The 18,809-nt window shown below is 53.4% G+C and overlaps 7 protein-coding genes across 7 annotated transcripts; 4 read left to right on the top strand and 3 right to left on the bottom strand.

Annotated features, from left to right (window-relative positions):
• Positions 1–330: 330 nt before the first annotated feature.
• Positions 331–1,217, top strand: AB675_1369 (uncharacterized protein; the record flags this gene model as incomplete). The annotated part of the gene is made up of 2 exons (XM_018141252.1): positions 331–1,074; positions 1,125–1,217. The coding sequence occupies 2 exons, from the start codon at positions 331–333 to the stop codon at positions 1,215–1,217; spliced, it is 837 nt and encodes a 278-aa protein (XP_017995053.1).
• A 1,926-nt stretch (positions 1,218–3,143) lies between these two features.
• Positions 3,144–4,514, bottom strand: AB675_1368 (Mitochondrial distribution and morphology protein 10; the record flags this gene model as incomplete). The annotated part of the gene is made up of 1 exon (XM_018141251.1): positions 3,144–4,514. One exon carries the CDS (start codon positions 4,512–4,514, stop codon positions 3,144–3,146), a length of 1,371 nt encoding a protein of 456 aa, XP_017995098.1.
• A 327-nt stretch (positions 4,515–4,841) lies between these two features.
• AB675_1367 (Mitochondrial import receptor subunit tom22) lies at positions 4,842–5,368 on the top strand (the record flags this gene model as incomplete). Its single annotated transcript, XM_018141250.1, has 2 exons — positions 4,842–4,950; positions 5,019–5,368. The coding sequence occupies 2 exons, from the start codon at positions 4,842–4,844 to the stop codon at positions 5,366–5,368; spliced, it is 459 nt and encodes a 152-aa protein (XP_017995101.1).
• A 330-nt stretch (positions 5,369–5,698) lies between these two features.
• On the bottom strand, positions 5,699–7,528 carry AB675_1366 (uncharacterized protein; the record flags this gene model as incomplete). The annotated part of the gene is made up of 1 exon (XM_018141249.1): positions 5,699–7,528. The coding sequence occupies one exon, from the start codon at positions 7,526–7,528 to the stop codon at positions 5,699–5,701; it is 1,830 nt and encodes a 609-aa protein (XP_017995080.1).
• Positions 7,529–7,995: 467 nt separating this feature from the next.
• Positions 7,996–9,021, bottom strand: AB675_1365 (Zinc-binding alcohol dehydrogenase domain-containing protein cipB; the record flags this gene model as incomplete). The annotated part of the gene is made up of 1 exon (XM_018141248.1): positions 7,996–9,021. The coding sequence occupies one exon, from the start codon at positions 9,019–9,021 to the stop codon at positions 7,996–7,998; it is 1,026 nt and encodes a 341-aa protein (XP_017995052.1).
• A 2,041-nt stretch (positions 9,022–11,062) lies between these two features.
• Positions 11,063–12,426, top strand: AB675_1364 (uncharacterized protein; the record flags this gene model as incomplete). Its single annotated transcript, XM_018141247.1, has 4 exons — positions 11,063–11,321; positions 11,382–11,687; positions 11,734–11,943; positions 12,002–12,426. 4 exons carry the CDS (start codon positions 11,063–11,065, stop codon positions 12,424–12,426), a joined length of 1,200 nt encoding a protein of 399 aa, XP_017995097.1.
• Positions 12,427–14,490: 2,064 nt separating this feature from the next.
• AB675_1363 (uncharacterized protein) lies at positions 14,491–17,254 on the top strand (the record flags this gene model as incomplete). Its single annotated transcript, XM_018141246.1, has 4 exons — positions 14,491–14,592; positions 14,639–15,422; positions 15,468–15,607; positions 15,659–17,254. The coding sequence occupies 4 exons, from the start codon at positions 14,491–14,493 to the stop codon at positions 17,252–17,254; spliced, it is 2,622 nt and encodes an 873-aa protein (XP_017995111.1).
• Positions 17,255–18,809: the final 1,555 nt, after the last annotated feature.

Below are 18,809 nucleotides of genomic sequence, written 5' to 3'. Positions count from 1 at the left end.
GAGACACCATCGTAAGTTGCTCCGCGGCCAATATCAACCATAGACGGATCAGGCGTGGCAAGTGAAGGCGCACGCTGAGCGTCCCCGAGGCAACTGGCAGGGGGTACGGGCGGCAGTGACGGTAGAGTGACTGCACCGTCGGCCAGATGAATAGCTTGCCAAGAGTGACAGTTCCACACGAGCATGAGAGACATCCTTCGACTTCAATCGTCCACTTTTCTTTGTGTCTACTTTACTATCTCTCCAAACGATCTTCGCTCTCCATCTCAGACCGTGCTGTTTAGGTCGTCCCTTGAGATGAGCGACCTCCGATACCACACATTGGACAAGATGGTACAACAGCCAAGCACAATCTGTGGCCCATTTGCCAGGCAGTCAAGCGACGCTGCCAGTGCCGTCCAACAACCTCCCCTTCTCGAAGCTCCGGCCGAAGTCCGACTCAAGGTCTACCAAGCTCTGTTCGACGGTGCACAAATCAAGCTTCGCGCTTCACTCCCTCTCCTCCATGGGTGTGAAGATGGCTTCGAAGACGACGAAAAGGTCACCAGCGTTCTTCGAGTGTGTCGACTACTGCGCAAAGAAGCCCAGCACGTTTATTTCTCAACGGCGACATTTCTGTGTGCTGAGAGGACCCTTGAGAACCTACTAGTGGACCAGCAAAGATACGGCGACATATACAAGAGTAACTTGATGGTGACGGATCTGCGTAGGATCGAGAAGCTTGTCATACGACCGCCGCGATTCTCGTACGCGGACAAGATCACGGTGGCTGGAGCTCTTGTCTGGGAGTTGTGGTCGCTTCGAGAATTGACATGGTATTCGAAATGGACGTGGACAACTGGTTGCGTCAGTGCGCCATCAATCACTAAGCTTCGAGAATCGGAATCGCTGCGGCGCGAGCAATTTGGCGCATTGTTGGAAGACACCGACGTCCTCGTCAAGTGCTCCAAAGCTGTCGTGAAATCCGTGGCGGAACGGCATGGTCGTCCTCAGAAGCTGTCTCATGGTGTGATGCGCTTCAAAATTCGATACGTAAGCAATCACCCGGACGCCTCGGCGGCGATCAACAGATTAGTATGATACCAACTCCGTGCCGAACAGCGCAGCCAGCTAACAAGTCTCAGGAAGCAAGGCTCTTCATATTTGAGCAGCGTACCGAAATCAAGCTGGTAGATGGATGGTACTACGTGCCTCAGAAGGTGTTCGACCAGGTCTGATATTGAGGATTGAGAGAGGTGCCGTTAGACGATTGGCGATTCCACGCGCGCTGTCAGCCTTTTGGCATACGAGCTTCTTGCGACGGTGGCACCGCGGCAAGATCGACATAGCCTGTGTGCGGTGTGTTCATGGGCACTTGGACTAAGATCGATTGGCGCAAGAGGCTGTGAACTGGCATGAGCTATTCGGCACACTGCCGGATCATGAAGGAGATCGATACTCACAGAATTCCAGTGTGTCCCGAGAGAGCACTCCAATCTGCTGTTCCAGGGAAACTGGAATGTGGATCGATCGCATCAGATGCTGGACCAGATAGGTGCAACAGATAGTAGATCCAATGAACCAGTAATGTTATCGACATTCGCCTGTGTTCACGTCGAGTAAGCCACACAGGCCCCGACCTTCCTACTCCAGGACCTGCTCACCGCATCCTGATCCTCGTTTGGACGGTAGAGTGCCCGTTTGGACGGTAGAGTGGCTGCACTGTAGGCAAGTGAAGGAACTGCCAAGGGCGTTCCTTCCTTTTGATGATAACACACGTCTTCCAACGTCAACCATTGTCCTTCTCTTCTCTCCTTGACTAAGTCTTCCGCCAGTCCTTCTTTACCACATCGCCCTCATGGGCCATAACACTTCTTGACATCAGCACCACCTGTTAAGAATCCTCTACAGAACTGCCGAACAAGCCAGCGCCTTTCCCGCCACGATGAGCGACCACTTGAGCGAAGCTTCCGTACAAAGATCACCTCTCCTTCAGGCACCAGCCGAGGTCCGTTTTATGATCTATCAAGCTCTGTTCGATGGTGCGAATTTCAGGGTCGATTCGTTCTTCAGGAAGAGACTCCGACATTATGGCAGCAACGGGAAAATTCTCCTTCAGACTGGTACCAGCATCTTTCGAGTCTGTCGACTACTGCGGAAAGAAGCGTCGGACTTCTACTTTCCAATGACCACATTTACATGCTCTGAGACGTACCTAGGGGCCCTGGTCCGGTGCGTGCAAGGCAGCAGCAACGTCTTGCCAACGTACATGTATGGCATACAGGACCTTGTCATATCAGCAGACTATTGCAATTCATCAACGTGGCCGTCGTGGACCAGAGATCTTATCCAAAACCTGCCGTCACTTCAGAAGATAACATGGGACACGGCCACAACGCTTTGGGCTCATCCACAGGTGCCAAATTCGCGTCGACCTCCCGCATCGCCCTCTATCGACGAGCTTCGAGAATCTGAAGCGCTTCGTTATGGGTATTTTGGCAACGTCCTGAGTAGATCATCGATTACGGTCCGCCATTTCAAGGATATCACCTCGTTGCTCGCTAAGTCGCCCGGATATCCAGATGAGTGGCCTCACATGTTCGCGAGAATTGGTCTTTGCTTCAATTGGCGCACAATCCTGGTATGGCGAAACTCGCCGATGTAGACCATTGAGCTAATGCAGAGCAGGACGCGAGACTAGATCTGCGCAGATGTCGTCTGGAAGTCAAGCTAGGAAACGACTGGTTCTACATGCCTCAGCAAGGGCTCGATCAAATCTGAAAGCGACGTTGATGTCAGGTGTTGTAGGGACTGACCAACTCCACCAATGCCACTTCGTCGGGTTACCAAAGGGGCTTTTTGCGGCTGCTGGCTGTGCAGCGAGATCGATGGACCGTGCATAGGTGGAAACTCACTGTTTGATCGGTTCCTGGCGCAACAACCTGTCGAGGAGAGTTTTCAGCACACAGCAGAGACCCAGGTAATATCAATACTCACAATAGTCCATGTACTCCTTCAGCCACTTCATCCGAGCTTTGCACGTCTATGGAAGCGAAAGAAGGCAGTGCTCTGATTCGGACGCACCAGAGTATACCTCAGCAGCACCAGACAATCCAATAAATAGTAGGTGAGATTATTCGGTGATTGCACGAACGCCGCTTCGTTCACGTCGAGTAAGCGAGACTGACCCCAACCTTCCCACTCCAAGGTCTCCCCACCCCATCCTGATCACCCTTCCTGACCACTCCACTCGGACTGACAGTCACTCCACAACTCACCAACAGCGCCTTGACCCTCCCCGTCCACAGCGCCTTCACGTTCCACCCGTCATCCACCCGCAGTTTGACCACATTCTCGTTCTCCCTTTCAAACCTCTCGTCCTTAAGAGCCTGCTCCTCGGGACTGAACCAGCCTTGCGCACGCTTCCTCGCCCAATGGACCGGGTCATCTGGACTACTGCTACTGCGGGTCGATCCGCGCCAAACTTCCGCGCCGAAGACGTATCGCGACTCCCAGGAGTAGAAGTTGAAGTCAAAGCGGGAGCTGAGCGCCAGGTTTGGAGTTGGGCGGACGGAGTAGGTGGAGGCGATGCCGCCAACCAGCGGGTTCAGGGTGAGTGTCATGGTGTAGGGGAAAGAGGAATGGGAGAGGTTTGCTGGTGAGAGGAGGGAGGCGGCTGTGCCGGCTAGCGGCTTGCCCTTAGTCAGAGACTGTGATGGGCCGGGCGTGATGTGTGGTGCAAGAGTGGTGAAGCGCAGGCCGGTTGACATACCGATGACGTGGGAGAAGGGGCTGTAGTAGAACTCGGCGCCGGCTGAGAGAAGGGAAGGTTTGGAGGACAGGCGATTGCGGTAGGCTTGGAGGCGGTCCTTGGCGACGAGGTCTTCGGGTGGATCAAGACCGAAGTTGTACAGGCCGCGACAGCCCAGGAGGGCGCTGTCGGTGGAGAGGAGGCCTTCTATGGAGTAGCGGCCGGTATCGTGCTGGAGGTGGGTGAGTACTGACGCTGGTGGTGTGCCGTTGCCGTTGTTTAGCTGTGCGCTTGAATTCGAGCTTGCGGTTGACTTGCTGTACAGTGATAGGCTGAGGAGTGTTTCTGGGCTAATCCTCCTTGCGTACACGGCTGTGAGAACTGTTGGCGGTGGTAGGGCCAGGCGCGCATAAAGTAGTGTAGGCTTCCTTCCGTTTGGTACATTCCACCAGCTTGTGTCTGGAAGCTTGGGTACGCGCAGATCCCTATATCCGCGAACGAGATTCCGGAGTGGTATGCTTGTGCTTTGGGCAGGTATGTAGCCCAGAGGATGGCTGCTGTACAGATAGGATATTGAGCCATCGATCTGGCCGAGAGTTGACAGTGTATACGAGGATGCGAAATTGTTGCTGCTGAGCGACGAGACATGCAGAGACAGTGTGCGCGGCGTATCAAACGAGAGCAGGGCGTCAGACGTCGCGGTCAAGAAGGAGTAGCTGTTGTCCGGATTCCAGTCGGTTGCCGTGCCGAAGGCAAGGACCATGTAGTCCATGAAGGAGATCATGGTGAGTATTTAGCGCGCTGTAGAGCGCTACAGGGAGCGCTATCGTAAGTCGTAATGCATCTCTGAGAACAACGGCGCCGGACCACGCTGTCGATTCGCGCAGATGTGGTGGTAGCATAAGTTGTAGGCGTGTCGTTCGTTCGGAGCAGATTCCGGCCCGCACGTTTCTCCGCTCCGAGAGCTTTTGAATTTCCTGGGAGCGGAATCACTGCATCAGAGCTTCATCTATCATCCGTCTGCCATCCTCTGCACTTGCACCGCGCAACATTTGTCGCATTCCGCAGCAGCACTACCAGCGTATCTGAGGTCTAAGAAACAATCGTCACAATGGTCAAACTCGAAGAAGTCGAAGACGCAGCCTTCCTCGAGAAGCCCGAGACATCGAGAAACAACGCTCTCTTCCAGGAAGAAGACGACGACGACTTCACAGATACAGGTTTGTTCTCTCACGCCCATTCGCCTCCGGTCGTCCCATCCCGCGCCTCCTAACATCTTCTCCAACAGACTCCGAAATCTCCTCCATCACCGGAGACGACGACCTCGACGAATCCCTATACGACCGCCTCGCAGCCCTCAAAGACATCGTACCGCCGCAACAGCGCGCCTCCCTCAGCAAGTTCGCCTCCAACACCTCATCAGCCGTCTCAACGGGCATATCATACGGCGGCAAGGGCCTGTGGGTGATCATATCGAGCGTTTTACTGTTGGGTATTCCGTATGCGCTGGCACTTTCAGAGGAGCAGGCGCTCATGGAGGCGGAGCGGCAGCAGAGTATGATGCAGGATGGTGCGCAGGGGCTGATGGCGGCGGGTGGGGAGGTCGAGGGCAGTGGGCAAGCGAAGCCTGCTTTGTAAGGGGTCTTTCTGAGGTGTGGTGGAGGTGGTGGTGTATGAATATGCATAATCTTCATGGGAGACCCTTGGGAGGTCTGATGTACAAGCAATGCAACGATTTTCAACTCAAGGTGTTCCAAAGAGCGATGAGAACGAAGCGAACTGTGTTCTGAGTAGGTATCTGAAGGTCCTCATACCCTGCTGCTCAACTGCCCAATCGTCGTGAAACCTGGTACCTGGAGCGCCGCCGCTGTACAAGCCGATGCTGTTCAAACACTTTCTAGCTGCTAAAGTCCGTGTCGACACTAACAGACCTCCTCTTACGATATCCATCTTTGTCCCATTCTTTGATCATGCCATCAATCTCTGTGCGTACCTTTCCAACTCTGCCTTTGCTGCGAGCACCCTTACCAACATCGTAGTCGACCATGCCAAGCCTTGAATCTGCCAAATTTCGGCGATGTCCTGCCCACAGCTCTGCAATCTTGCCCGTGACGTCCATTGTGTCGACGATACCTCGGCTTCTTTCTCTCTGGCCTTCTTGCTCTTCTTCTCACGAGCCACGATCTGTTCGTCCGAAGTGACGCCCTGCTCGTTCAGGTACTCGAGCACTGTCTCGTTCAGACGATACTTCCAGTGCGTCAACAGATGGCCCATTTGAGCGTTCGCGGCGCAGTGACTTCCGAGATAGAAGTGCTTGTCTACTGGCGCCAGCATTCGGCCCTGCTCATCGACATTTAAGCCACTCGAGTCTTCATCGTCTTCATCGTGGTCGACCGGTTCCAGCGTGTTGCTGTAGTACGGCTGTCCAGACAGAACGAAATCATATCTCGCTGGATGGTTGGTTCTGTTACAAGCATCGCAAGTCGCATCCCAGTCGATGCCAGATTCGCCGATTGCGATGTCTGGACGTGCAAGAATGGTGTACTTGAACTCCGCGTTCCATGCTGATGAGATGAGACGACTGCCAGCCTGTGCCTTGGCCTCATCGTCCACTTTTCTCATAGCGATCTGGTAGACTTCATCGTCGCGAGGAAATGCTGGGGCAATCTTGTTCTTTACCAACCACTCTACGACATGAAAAAATAGCTCCTTGGGCTTTTGTGTGGCAAAATTTGTGAACTGGAGGGGAATCCCTGATGCTGGACGGCGGGAGTGATGGGTAGTCTCCTCGTCTTCCTCAATCCAGTCGTCTTCAGCGCCTTCCTCTGTTGGTTGCTCAAGCTCTTGCTCGCTTTCGCTGGATGAGTGTACGTAGTCACCCTCATGCTGGCGTTGTGAAGGTCGGCCGATCAGACTGATGTCAACACCATCAGTGGATTGGTCATCGTCCTCTTCTTCGTCAAAGTCGTGAATGCGCAGTATCTTCTCTCCTGCTCGCCTGCGCCGCAGCAAGTCCAAGTGTTCCCGATCTGCATCCTTCTGCGTTGTGACTGGACCGCCTCTGGTCCGCTTCGTTTTCTTTGCTGATGCTTCGGTATTCGAGTCTTGTAGGTCTTCCAAGTCAGCTTCAAGCTCGTCTTGCTCCTGACGCCTTCTCTGGTGACTGGGCCTCCTGCGTCGCTGAACAGGCTCTGAGTCAGACGAGACATACTCGACTTCCTCGTCGTCGTCAACGAGCCAGTTGTCTTCCTGCTGTGTAGCTTCCCGATAAGACGCTTTGGGAGTGGGAGCTGGACGACGACGTTTGGTGGGAGCGGAGGCCAAAATCTCAGCATCATCATCTGTCGACTCAGCACCACCTAGATCAGACTCGACTTGGCGTTCTGAGACAACGACTGGAGAGTCTCCGTCGGAAGTGGCGGCAGGAGTGGGCGAAGAATGCTCAAATCGTGCGGAGCGGCGCAGTGGTGTAGACAGACTTGTTACTCCTCCGCTAGTCTTTCTCTTCTTCGCAGCTGGCGTAATCAGCTCATCCTCCTCACTGCCTGTAGCAGACTCAACAGCGGGTTTGGGTTCAGGTTGCGATGAAGGTTCAGGAGTGAGGATACCATTGTCATGTCGTGACGCTACGCGCGAGCTCTTGCGGGGGCTGCCCATGTATGTGACTCTAGCCAATCGATCTTGCACGGCGTCGGAGTACTCCTTCTTTCTTGGTGACGACGAAGGCAGCGAAGAGAATCCTAGCTTCGTCTGACGCTTGCTGTTGCGGCTGCGGTACGAAGAGACTGGTGGTGGCATGATGGCCAAGTCTGTTGCTCGCGCGTATGATATCCAAAAGGTCCAGTGAAGATGTTTGTGTCCGAAAGGAACAGAAAGATCTGTCTCTGCTACATGTCATATAGTCATTGTTGATGTTGGGAATGCACCTCCTGCCATTCACTACCGGCTGGAAAGGACGACGGTGACTTCATAGCGGGCGGGCGAAACGCGAGCTCAGCCTGGTCGCGTAGACACGTGAGTCAATCAGGCTGAGTGATTTCTCTACGTCATCGGCCTCAAGCAACAGCTCAGTGGCACTCTATGAGTTCCACAAAGTTGTCGTTAAAGTCAAGAGAAGACTACATATGTAAGTTGGGACTGAGGGCTTTGGCTCCATTATTTGACAGTTCAGCAACAGAGATGTTACTACGGATCTTCTCTCGTATACCTATCTCCTGAGTCTGTCTTTCCCAGCTTCTGTCCGAAAGCTTTTCATTGTTCATGATTCAGGCATTAGGATCCAGCAACAGCTTCCTTCCAGTGACCTTCCCCGCAAGCATGAGGTCCAAAGCTTCCTGCGCCTTAGCCAGTCCGCCCTCTAGCCACTGCGCTCTTGTCGGCACAATCACGCCAGACTCTAGACCCTTCGGCAGTAGCTCGTCGTAGAACCAGTCACGGGACTCATGGTTCTTCTCCTCGTCCATGGCAAAGCTGAATGGCTGACTCACACGCTGCACATTACCAGGCAATGGCTTCTCTGAGCCTGTCAATGGGACAAACGAGTAGTAGATCCCGCCACCGACCGAGGAAAGGTATGGCGCGATAAGATCCGTGACGACGGGGAAGCCGATCGCGTCGAAGATGGTGTCGTAGGGACCATGCGAAGCGATCTCGTCCGCGATATCGGATGCGGTGTGGTCGAGTATTACTGCTGGGCCGAGTGACTGCACAAAGTCCTTGTTCGCGGGTGACGATGTAGTGACAACAGTATAGCCTGCTGCTACGGCATAGCTCACGCCGAGACCGCCTGCCGGGCTAGAGCCGCCATACAGGAAGATCTTCTTCCCATTCGGCTTTGCTTTCTCGGCGAGCGAAGGTCGGTCGAGGCCCATAACGATGGAAAAGGCAGATGCAATTGCTGCTAGGTTGAGGATAGTGCTGGCAGCGTCCTCCAGACTGACGGTTTCAGGCAATTTGGATGTCGATGTCTCAGCAGCTAAGGCGTATTGCTGGAATGCGCCAGATTCGCTCCGCATCTGAAAACGCGTCCGGACGACTGCGACCTTGTCGCCAGTCTTGATTTTGGTGACTCCTTCGCCGACGCTCTCAACGATGCCAGCGTACGATGTTCCGAGGACATTTGGGTAGGATAGCGGAATCATAGCATACTTCTGTATCTTGGCCTCCAAAGGGGAGAAGCCGATGGCTCTGATCTTGACGAGCAGTTGGCCCGGTCTTGGAGTTGGAATACTGTGTTCCTCAACCACAAGTTGAGCATGGGCCGCCCTGATCACCGCTGCTTGCTGGCTCATCTTCGAGGAGTCTGTTGATTGTCCACGGGTCTATTTGATGTTGTATTGAGTTGGTGGTAGGAAGTTATAGGTCTCTGTGGCGGCCTCTGTGTGCATTTACGTTGTCGCAATGGAGATGCGAAAGACATTACTGACTTACTGTCAAGCCTTTTATATGCCATGCCACCCATCGGTTCGATAGTGAGTCCTGCATTGAAGCAACTGCATACTGTAAGTCCGCGAAGCATCAGTCATCAGCCTACCTTCCTAGAACGATGTCACCGCGGGCGGACGATAAAATGCCCGTTGTAGCAGTCCTGAGACCAGAGCATATTCCATGATTCTTCGGCCGTGGAAGTGACTGCCTTGAGCCACGTCAATCCATCTCTGTAGCGAGGTGGTGATAGCAGTGCTCGGCATCCGAGCTTGGCAATCGGCTTATAAATTTCGCGATGCTCGGTGCCGGATGAGCAATTCATTCACGGGCCGAATTACCTACTCGTCCTGGTTGCGCCCACAAGCTCATTGTGGTGTGTCGTCGCTTCCGATCTCGGTAAGATGTTCGGCATCAACGCATCGAAGCTGTCAACTACATACAACTACTTTCGTTGCGTATCAGAGGCCGCCCTGAAACCAGTACTGAGATTGGCATCTGATCGAATCGCCAGACGTTGTGAGGTCATTCCAAGACGAAGACGACGTCGATGTTGCTGCCTGAATGATGCAGATCGAAGCACGCTTTGAGCTGTTCAAGCCATTCGCCCGTAAGGTACATGATGAAGGACGACATTGCCGGTGAAGAAAGATTCTAGGTTGATCCAGGCCTACGCCAAGGCTTGGGAAGCTCGAAGTTCCAGGCATGCTCACCCCCAAATCTGTCTTCCCACAGCTTCATTCACCTCACTCTCGGGCGAGTTCCAAGATCTCATCATCATCCATGGCACGCTTGCGTTCTCATTGATCAAGATCCAATTGCAGCCACCATGGGACAGCTGCCTTCTTGCATGACGATTTGCTTCGCGATGGTCTTTCGGCGCGTCGCCCCGACGAGGCAGCTATCCAGGTATGGTAAAGGACAGTCATTAATCTTCAGTGCCTTAGTAGCGCCATAGTTGATCTTGGTGTTGTTTCAGTCGGTGCAGATTACGCTGTTGAGCGAATGCGACGAACCAGTAGGGTGCGCCTGGGCCGTCCTTTATCTGCTGCGTTGTTGGCTCATGGATCTGTTCCAAAGGCGGTATTGGGAGGCTTCGCAGACGCCCGTTTAGACAGCTGTCCAGGATATAGACCACACAACTGTCATCCTCACAACAGCCTCGAGCTGTTGCCATTCCACTGGCTTCGCTTGCACACAAGTGCGGAGGAGTGGGTTGGTTTGGTGTTGTGTATGATGGACGTTGGGATGCTCGGATTTGGGACAGATGTACGGTGACCACGTCGTCCTCGTATGGCGATCAGCATCGAGAACAGCCTATTCTGTCGTCTGTCAATCGCAGTCGTGCCGGCTCTAATGCCGTACAACATGGTATGGAATGAAAACCCTTGCGAATCATGATTCCCGCTCTCAGTCCATGGTGGGTCGAAAGGTAGGTGGATGAAGGATGATGGCGGAGACTGTCTGCGAGTACTTCTAAGTTGCACATCCTGTTCGACCGGTAATCCGTGACATCGGCAGCGGGAGTCCCACCATATGTCCATCGGCGACGGCGTCCTCCCGGCGAGAAGGGCTTCCTCACCATCGGAGTTGCCATGCAGCATGTACTAGCTCGACAAGGGGAACAGAGCAGCAGCTACGCGTGGCAGTGAGCAATCTACAGGAACTGGTCGCACCTCAGCTTGGGCAGAAGTGTCTTTGTCAACTAGTCATCGCCGTGGCCGGACGTGACAATCAGAGATCTGGTTTCCCCTGTTACTTTAGTGTTTGGCACGTACCCATGGACAGACTTCTGGCACATATGATTCACGCAACAAGAGCCCGTAACCAGAGCCCGATCACACTTCCAATGCTGCATCTTTATGGCATCGATTGTTTGCTTGGGCACAAGGTAAACCAAGGACCAGCATGGATCCTACGCTGAAGTCGCCGCGACCGATGGACGTCCAGCTGGACTTGGACCATCCAAGCGTGACGGCGTTTATGGATCCAGTCCTTGGACTTCGCAACTTTCGACCGCAACTTGAGATGGCCTTTTTTGGTGTCCTTTCTATTGCATATAACGCCCTTGAGTGTATGCGGGTGGACGATCCTGAATACTTTTCTGGACTGTTCCAGCTCATGCTGGGGACAGGAGACAGCGAATGGTGCAGGAATAGGTTCATAGGTACAGAGCTACAATGCCTACATGTTCCTAAAGTAGGATTGAGAACTGACTCGCCCTTAGAAATCATGAAGAAGCTCCAGTTCCTCTGGCCGCCGCTCCTCGATCGCGCGAAGGACTTCTTCCCCGTCCAACCGAATAATTCATCAGCTGGTCTGCCACGATGTCATATCAAAATCCGAATTGGCAACGATCATGTCCAAAGGAAGCTCTTTCGTATCAGGGAGCTAGGTGGTGCAGCACGGTACTGCTGGTACGACATACACAACGAACCCCCAGCAGACGAGAACGAATACATCTCTGCCGCCGATGGGTTACTGCTCCGTCCACCCTTACCGCCTGAGCAAGTACCCTGGGGATGGCTTGCCAGTTGGTTACACGCCACGAGGTTGGCAACTTGCACACCACATTCAAGAAGACAGGGACACGATTTACCTCTTCCCTGCCCTCTTCGGCTCTGGCTCGTATGCGTCTCTAGATCTGCAGATCAGACAGGGTGACCCTCTGTGGAAGTTCAGGGGCACGGTCTTGGAGGTCCTCATGCACGAGCTCTGTCACAGCCCACTTCTATGCAGCAAACCAGACTGCGACGAGGCGCACCACGATCTGCCAAGTCACGGCCTCCGTAAGCCGTCCATCTACTGCCCCGAAGGAGGAATTGTTTGACTGACCATATACTGCAGTGAAGGACGAGACATATACCACCCAAGATGGCAGGCTAGTCACGATGTATGGAAAGGAGGCAATCGAAGGCGCAAAGCTCGGTGTGTCCGGGTGCATCCACAATCCCGACACTTTGTCTATGCTTGCGCGGGCGCTGGATTCTCTGCAAACTCAGGGGGTCGACTTCAGCTCTGGCAAGGCAATCCTGCCCGTCCCGCCCCTGCCAGTGAAAGTCTGCACCACTCAGGTCCGCACGATTGTAGAGAGTATTTTGGTAAAGTTTGGGCTCGGCCAAGCAGGAAGCGACGTGGATTGGAGAGTAGTCTACGACAGCGCTAAGGCCTACCAAAGCGCAGAGATGCGATTCTTCTCAGCAGGGCTTGAGGCATATCAAAGCGAGCAGATTCGCCTCATTGAGGAAGAAACTCGCGGGCTGACTGCATAGTCCGCTTACGGGCGCCTCAGTCAACACAGACCTTTGCCATCATTCTGTCCTGATCGATGGCTTGTCTGGCGGCACGACTTGTTCATACCTGATGGAGATCCTGCGGGACGAGGTGAATGCTGAACCCGGGCATGTCGACCGAGGCGCGCCATTCCGCGTAGCGTTTCAAGGCAGGTAATGGAGATTCACATCGGTAGCATGTCTGAAGCGTGCAGTTCTTCCAGCCTACCATAGAAAATAGAATCAGAAATCCTGTATTGATTGGCGTTGTCCGCATAGTTCACTTGGCCGCTGCAATGCTGGAAAGCTGCTGTCTTTGTCTTTGTGCCCAGCGCAGAGGACAAGCCTTCCAAGGGTGGGCTTAGGCGGCCAGCCATGGGACAAGGCAGCCCAGAACAATGGTCCCCAGTATGATCTCTCTCCAGCAGCGGAGTCTCTACAAATCGATGTGGACGCGATGAATATGCCATAGCCTTGACAGAATGACTACAGCGTCATCCCTCGCCGCAACTTCACCGCAAGTTGTTGCTAGTAGGTGATACTGAGGTAAGGCTTGTCCCCAGTCGACGACTTGACCAAGAGAGCATTTCAAGATCTACAGCGCCCTCCCTGGCCCGACGACCGATAATGAGCAGCACTCATTGATTGCAATCGATCCATTGCTGAGGAGCGCCCCAGGGTCATCAGTATCGCTATAGCATTTGAACATTGACCATGTCATACAAGGCAACCAGGCCCAGCAAGGCCATGAGCATTACCCAGGTAGGGGCGTCTCGGGCGTGCTTCACGACGATGGTTGCCTCGTTTCTGCTAGGCTCAGGCGTGCCAAACACTATTCGGTGGAGAGGAGTTCCTGGAATCCAGACACTGTGGCTAGTTGCGTCACCAAGGATATCCCATGTTTGCAAAATCGATCTGAGATGCATGCGTCAGGGCAGAGTCGCAGACTCCAAAATGTGGCGGCGATGACGATGGATCAGCAGAAACTTGGATATCCACCACGGCAAGCCATGTCTTGGTCAAAATTCATGGCGCCACGCGTCGCAGATGTCAGTGGTTTCCAGGGCTACGGGCTATTTTGGACTACCCCGAGATGCTGTTGAACATTATTTGCAGCTGAGTTCAACAAAATGTTGAGTTGCCAGCAATTGCGGCAGGCGCTGCTGAACCACGATGTCAACATGCATTGCGGTCTGCACGAAACTTGCTACGAAGTGCACAGATCGTAGCTGAGCCGAGCCATGGCCAGTTTCCGTGCCTGCGGAAACGACATCCGACCAAACCGCAACCCCAGACAGCACTCTTCACGCAGGCGCGTCGAACTTGGCAAGGCAGGCGAATTAGCGACTAGGTAAGCGAGTGCCGTAACGAGTGAGAAGCGACGATGAACCAAGAGAGGCGATGGCGAAAATAATATGGTCAAATGGTCATTTCCTTGGAATTAAGCGATTGTGCAAGATGCACTTTAAGCCCACCCGGCCACGATCAAGCGACGCTAGAGCCAGGGCGATACATTCATTGGCTGGGGAGATGTTAGGAGTGAGATCATTTTCATCATTTCATCACTTCGCGCTCTCTCAGGTTGCTGCTGCTTGCGTTCCGTTTTTGTGCTGTTCACGATTCAGGGCGTCTCAATCGGTCAGTGTCGTCCTAAATTGCCATTGCCGATGAGCTGTGGGGCATCTCGTAGGCCCTTCGATAGTGGTTAGCTAGCAAATTAGTAGATTGTGTGCCGTCCAACGCCCAGAGCAAGGAGAGAGAGACTCACGACTTGTGTGTAGAGACTTCCGAATGACCTCATATGAAAGCTGGTTTCCCCAGGAGACCAGGCTTTTCCAATTTCCAGTGACACAAAACCAGCTGGAGTCTTCCTTCCCATCAATCTGCACACTCACACCCTCCACACCTACTGCGATACCCCTACCTCGTCGAGACTTAATCCATCTGCTTTCGAATTGAGATACCCATACCAGCGCATTACTGAATTGTATGTTGTCCTCCTCGATGGTCCTTGCCGTCGGTGCAGTAGCTCACATTGTGTACAGCTCTTAATTGACCGCCATCATGGCCAACGTCAACGTCCCCACGGACACCAAAATCAAGGAGAAGGATGTCAACCAAAAGCTACAGCTCTATGGCATCTACTCCGCCTTCGCCAATGGCAAGGTCCCTTCCAACAGCCAGATCGATGTTGCCCTCAACAGCGCCCTAGCCTCCAAGCTCTCTCATCGCCATCAAAGAGGCTGTCCAGCGAGGGTCAAGAGCTAGTCGCAGACTGAAGGAAGTCATCAAGCAAGCGAAGCACCTGCTTCTGTCCAAGAACCAAGGCAACTTGTTGCAAGACTTCATCTGGGACTGCCAGAATCTTGATGGTGGCAATGCTAGCTTGCCAGGAGCACCTACAGACAAGGAGACTGCCAAGCAGCACGGCAACGAGGCTCTCGATGGTCTCAAGACATTGGGCACATTGATCCTTAGCAATGGTCAATTCCGCAAGCTCCTCGACGATGCCATCATTCTCGTCCGTGACATGGCTGGCGACGCTGCGTCAAATGCTGCCAACAAGGTGCGCCCTGACGAGGAACGTCTCAACCAGATCGATCAGCCAGCTGAGGACAACACCTGGCACGATGTTCCAGACTTAAGTAAGGATAACATCAAAGGTCAAGTCTCATCAGCCTACAACAAGAACAAGCCCTTCAACCGTGAGCAGGCCAAGGATGCTGCTGCCACTGGCGCCGACCAGGCTCAGCAACAGCCTACTGCTGACAACCAGCAAGCTGCCCAGACTGGTGCATCCACAACTGTTGGTCAACTCAAGGATCAGGCACGTTCGAACATTCCCGATGAGACTCAGGAGAAAGCCCGCGATGCCAAGAATGCTGCCGCTCAACGATCCAAGAACTACCTCAGCAAGAAGATGCCTCAGGAACGCCGCGAGCAGAGCATTTGGCGGCTCAAGAAGATGATTGTTGAGATTCAAGGTCACTCCGACTGTATGTTCCCGACTATGCTCACTGATAACCGCTAACGTGTCGCAGACCAACAAGCAATCGAGACACTTCTCAATCTTGCTGAGACCTATGCTGGTCACGCCAACACTGTCGCAAAAGACAGTCATGGCACTGTCAAAGGTGCCCATACTGATAATTCTTTGCAGTCTGCCGAAGCTAACCTGAAGGTGTGTACAGGAGCATTCCAATCCAACAAAACAACGCTGACAAAACTCAAGACCCTCATCGAGCGCTTCGCCAACTCCACGAGCACTGACGATCTCTTCGATGCCCTCAACCAAATCTACCGCGATGCGCAACAAGATCCTGAGCTTCGCAACTGGTTCAAGCAGGTTGATGCTTACATCCGCAAGGCTCTACGCCAGCAAGGTTTCATTCTCCAAGACCAGGCCAATGACGAGTGGAATGCTCTCTACGACAAGGGCAACTTCCTCCTGCGCGAACGCTACCGCAGCCATACCGATCGTCTGCTTGATGAGGTTAAGTTCCTCAGCAGCCAATTCGAACAGGACCCCCAGAACCGCGCCTTTGGTGATGCTGTTCAGAAATTATTCCTCGACCTTGGCAATGATGAGAATGGCAAGTCAACCTTTAAGCCACACTTGGTCAAGGATGTTACCGAGGTCATCATCCCGGCTATCTTTGAGAACGTTAGATACGTACCCATTCCCCGTATTGAGGTCTCAGATCCCATGGTCGATGTCGTTGTGGAGAACCTCGTCCTTGAGAGCAACAACCTATTTCCCAACGTCATGGAGTTTGGATCCGACAACTACTTCCGCATGGGCCGTCGTCAGGTCAAGAACAAACACGAGAACAAGGTCATGATCTCTGCCTCTGGCATTCAATGTGACCTTCGCGATGTTGCATACTACATCAAGAAGAAGCAGGGTTTCCCGTCGATCACCGACAAGGGTGTCATGGACATCATTCTCGGCGGCGAAGGCTTCAGCTTCAAGATCGCTGCTCGCAATGCGCAAAAGAGCGACCGTACCAAGTTCATCGCTGTTGACAACGTTGACGTTCAGGTTAAGAACCTGCAGGTCAAGATCAAGCAGTCCAACCACAAGTTGTTGTTTGGTATTGCCAAGCCTCTACTGCTCAAGGTCATGCGTCCAGCGATCCAGAAGGTAATCGAGAAGCAGATCAAGGATGCCTTTGAGAAGGCTGATGCCTACCTCTGGAGCATTCACCAGGAGTCTCGCAAGGCGCTGGAGGCCGCCAAGAACGACCCGGAGAATGCACCTAATCTGTACCAGTCATACGTCGATGCTATCAAGCGGAAGGCGACCGAGAAGAAGCAGAAGGCGGAGGCCAAGGCTAGTAACACCGACGTCAACCTCGCTGTCACGAAGAATGACTCCATGTTCAAGCATATCTCTCTGCCAGGTGGTATTAGCACCAAGGCTACTGAGTATCAGAATTTGGCCGCTAAGGGCGACCGTTGGGAGTCCCCTGTCTTCTCCATTGGCTCGGCCAAGGAGTCCAGCGACATCCCCAAGCTTGCTCAAGTCACCCGCAAGCCGCATAGCACAGCTCAAGCTGGTCTTCGCGACCACTCCTCCGCCGGAACCGGTACCACAGGTGGCGCAGGATACGGTTCCACTGGTGGTGCAGGATACAACTCAGGTGTCGGAAGCGCCCCTGGCAGCGGTATCTCTGGTTCTGGCGGCGCTGGCCAAGCTCTGGGCTCTCAACTCGATAGTGCGTTCCAACCCAACAAACCCCTAGGTGCGATATCGACCACGGGCGCTGCTAACACGACTTCAGGTAACACCGGTACTTACTACGATGGCGTCACCAAGCAGCAGTAAATTGCTCGAAAAGCCTTCTCTGTCACTACAGGAGATCATGACGGGATGAAGTTTCGTCTGCTATGATACCCCAGGGATTGCATGCGTGCCAGTCGACTGTTTGGTGGACGAAAAGCGAGGACTTTGTGGTTGTATGGACGAAGCCTAAATTTGGGCGGCTGGTAGTTATTCTACGACACTCTCAGCACTAGCCACCGCCCACAACCTAAAACACTCTAGGCTATCGGCAGCATAGGGCGCATTTGTTGTTGCTTTGCGCTCGTTGAACTTATTAGTTAGCATACAGGGTAGCGGTAATGAACGTGGTAGGAAAACAATGCTATCAAAAAAAACGCGGTTCCAGATACGTGCCCCAAGAGGTCGCCCAAGGTCCACGAATCTCTACAGGATCCCTCGGGCGGACACACTGTGGTTATGGGACTTTCCAACGACCTGGCTAATCGCCATAATTGTCCCAAGCTCCCATATTGATTGTGCTGGACACGGTGCAGTCAGCTATCCGGCATGGCTGTCAACAGACGTCCCTGCCACTGTCACAGCCTGATAGCCTCAAGAGTCGATCGGTATGTCGATTCCAGAACCTCGTCAACCGGTCCCTGGAGAAGCGGATTCCTCGTCATGTCATCCGGTCTGCTGGGTGCCCTGTCAACGTACCTAAGTATCTACCTCCCGCCATTTCTCAATAATCGCTGTCGGCATTGGTCGTCCGCATCCTAGCAGGCGCACAGTACTTCTTGACTACTTGGGAAAAATTGCCCCGAGCCTCGTGGATTTCTCTCTGTTGCAACGACTCGTATCCACCATCGCTGCCAGTTGTGCGATTATATTCTACCACGTAGGAGCACAGACCACAGCCCAGTCAGTGTGGCCATATGTCTCCTTAGGCACGCCGTGCTCAGTGGTGCTTCCTTCGTGAATGTTTACAACGAAGATGCGGACAAGCTTAATACAAGGTGTCTCCAGATCCATTTCTGTCATCCGAAGGTCTCCGAACGTGGCCTGTCTGTGCACAAGGCAAGTACACTGTTCCCTTTCCGTCAAGTATCGGACAAAGCACTGTTGCTCCTTTATTGTGCGTGTGCTTCGAAGCATGAAGTGTCCGATGACGATGTACGTATCGTTTCGGGGGCTGGCAGTACACCTCTCGTAGTTCACAGCGCCGCCACGACACCTACCCATCCAACAGCAACCTCACCGAATGCACAATGCCGCCCCATCAGCGACTGACTTCCGCCGTGGGTTTCTTACGTAAGAGCACCTTCATCGCGGTGGTCGTCTACTTCCACGTGGCCTTCCTCAAAATCGCCAGCGACTCGGGCCCGTATATGGACACCATGCACGCGATTTCAGGATATGCAATATGCCTCTCACCTGTCCTGTTGGTCTGGACGCTTTATACATATTTCCCCGCCTTGTCGCAATGCTGCGAACTGGCCTTTTGGGCACTGCAGCTGTACCAGGTTTTGGGGTTGTTAATAGGTACGATACAGTTGGGACAGATCAGTGTGGAAGACATGGAAACGTTTCAGTCGGAGCCACGGGGTACAACAAGATA

Source organism: Cyphellophora attinorum (genome assembly GCF_001299255.1).
Source record: "Cyphellophora attinorum strain CBS 131958 chromosome Unknown Contig44, whole genome shotgun sequence".
NCBI classification, from domain to species: domain Eukaryota; kingdom Fungi; phylum Ascomycota; class Eurotiomycetes; order Chaetothyriales; family Cyphellophoraceae; genus Cyphellophora; species Cyphellophora attinorum.
This window is presented reverse-complemented; position numbering and strand designations above follow the sequence as displayed.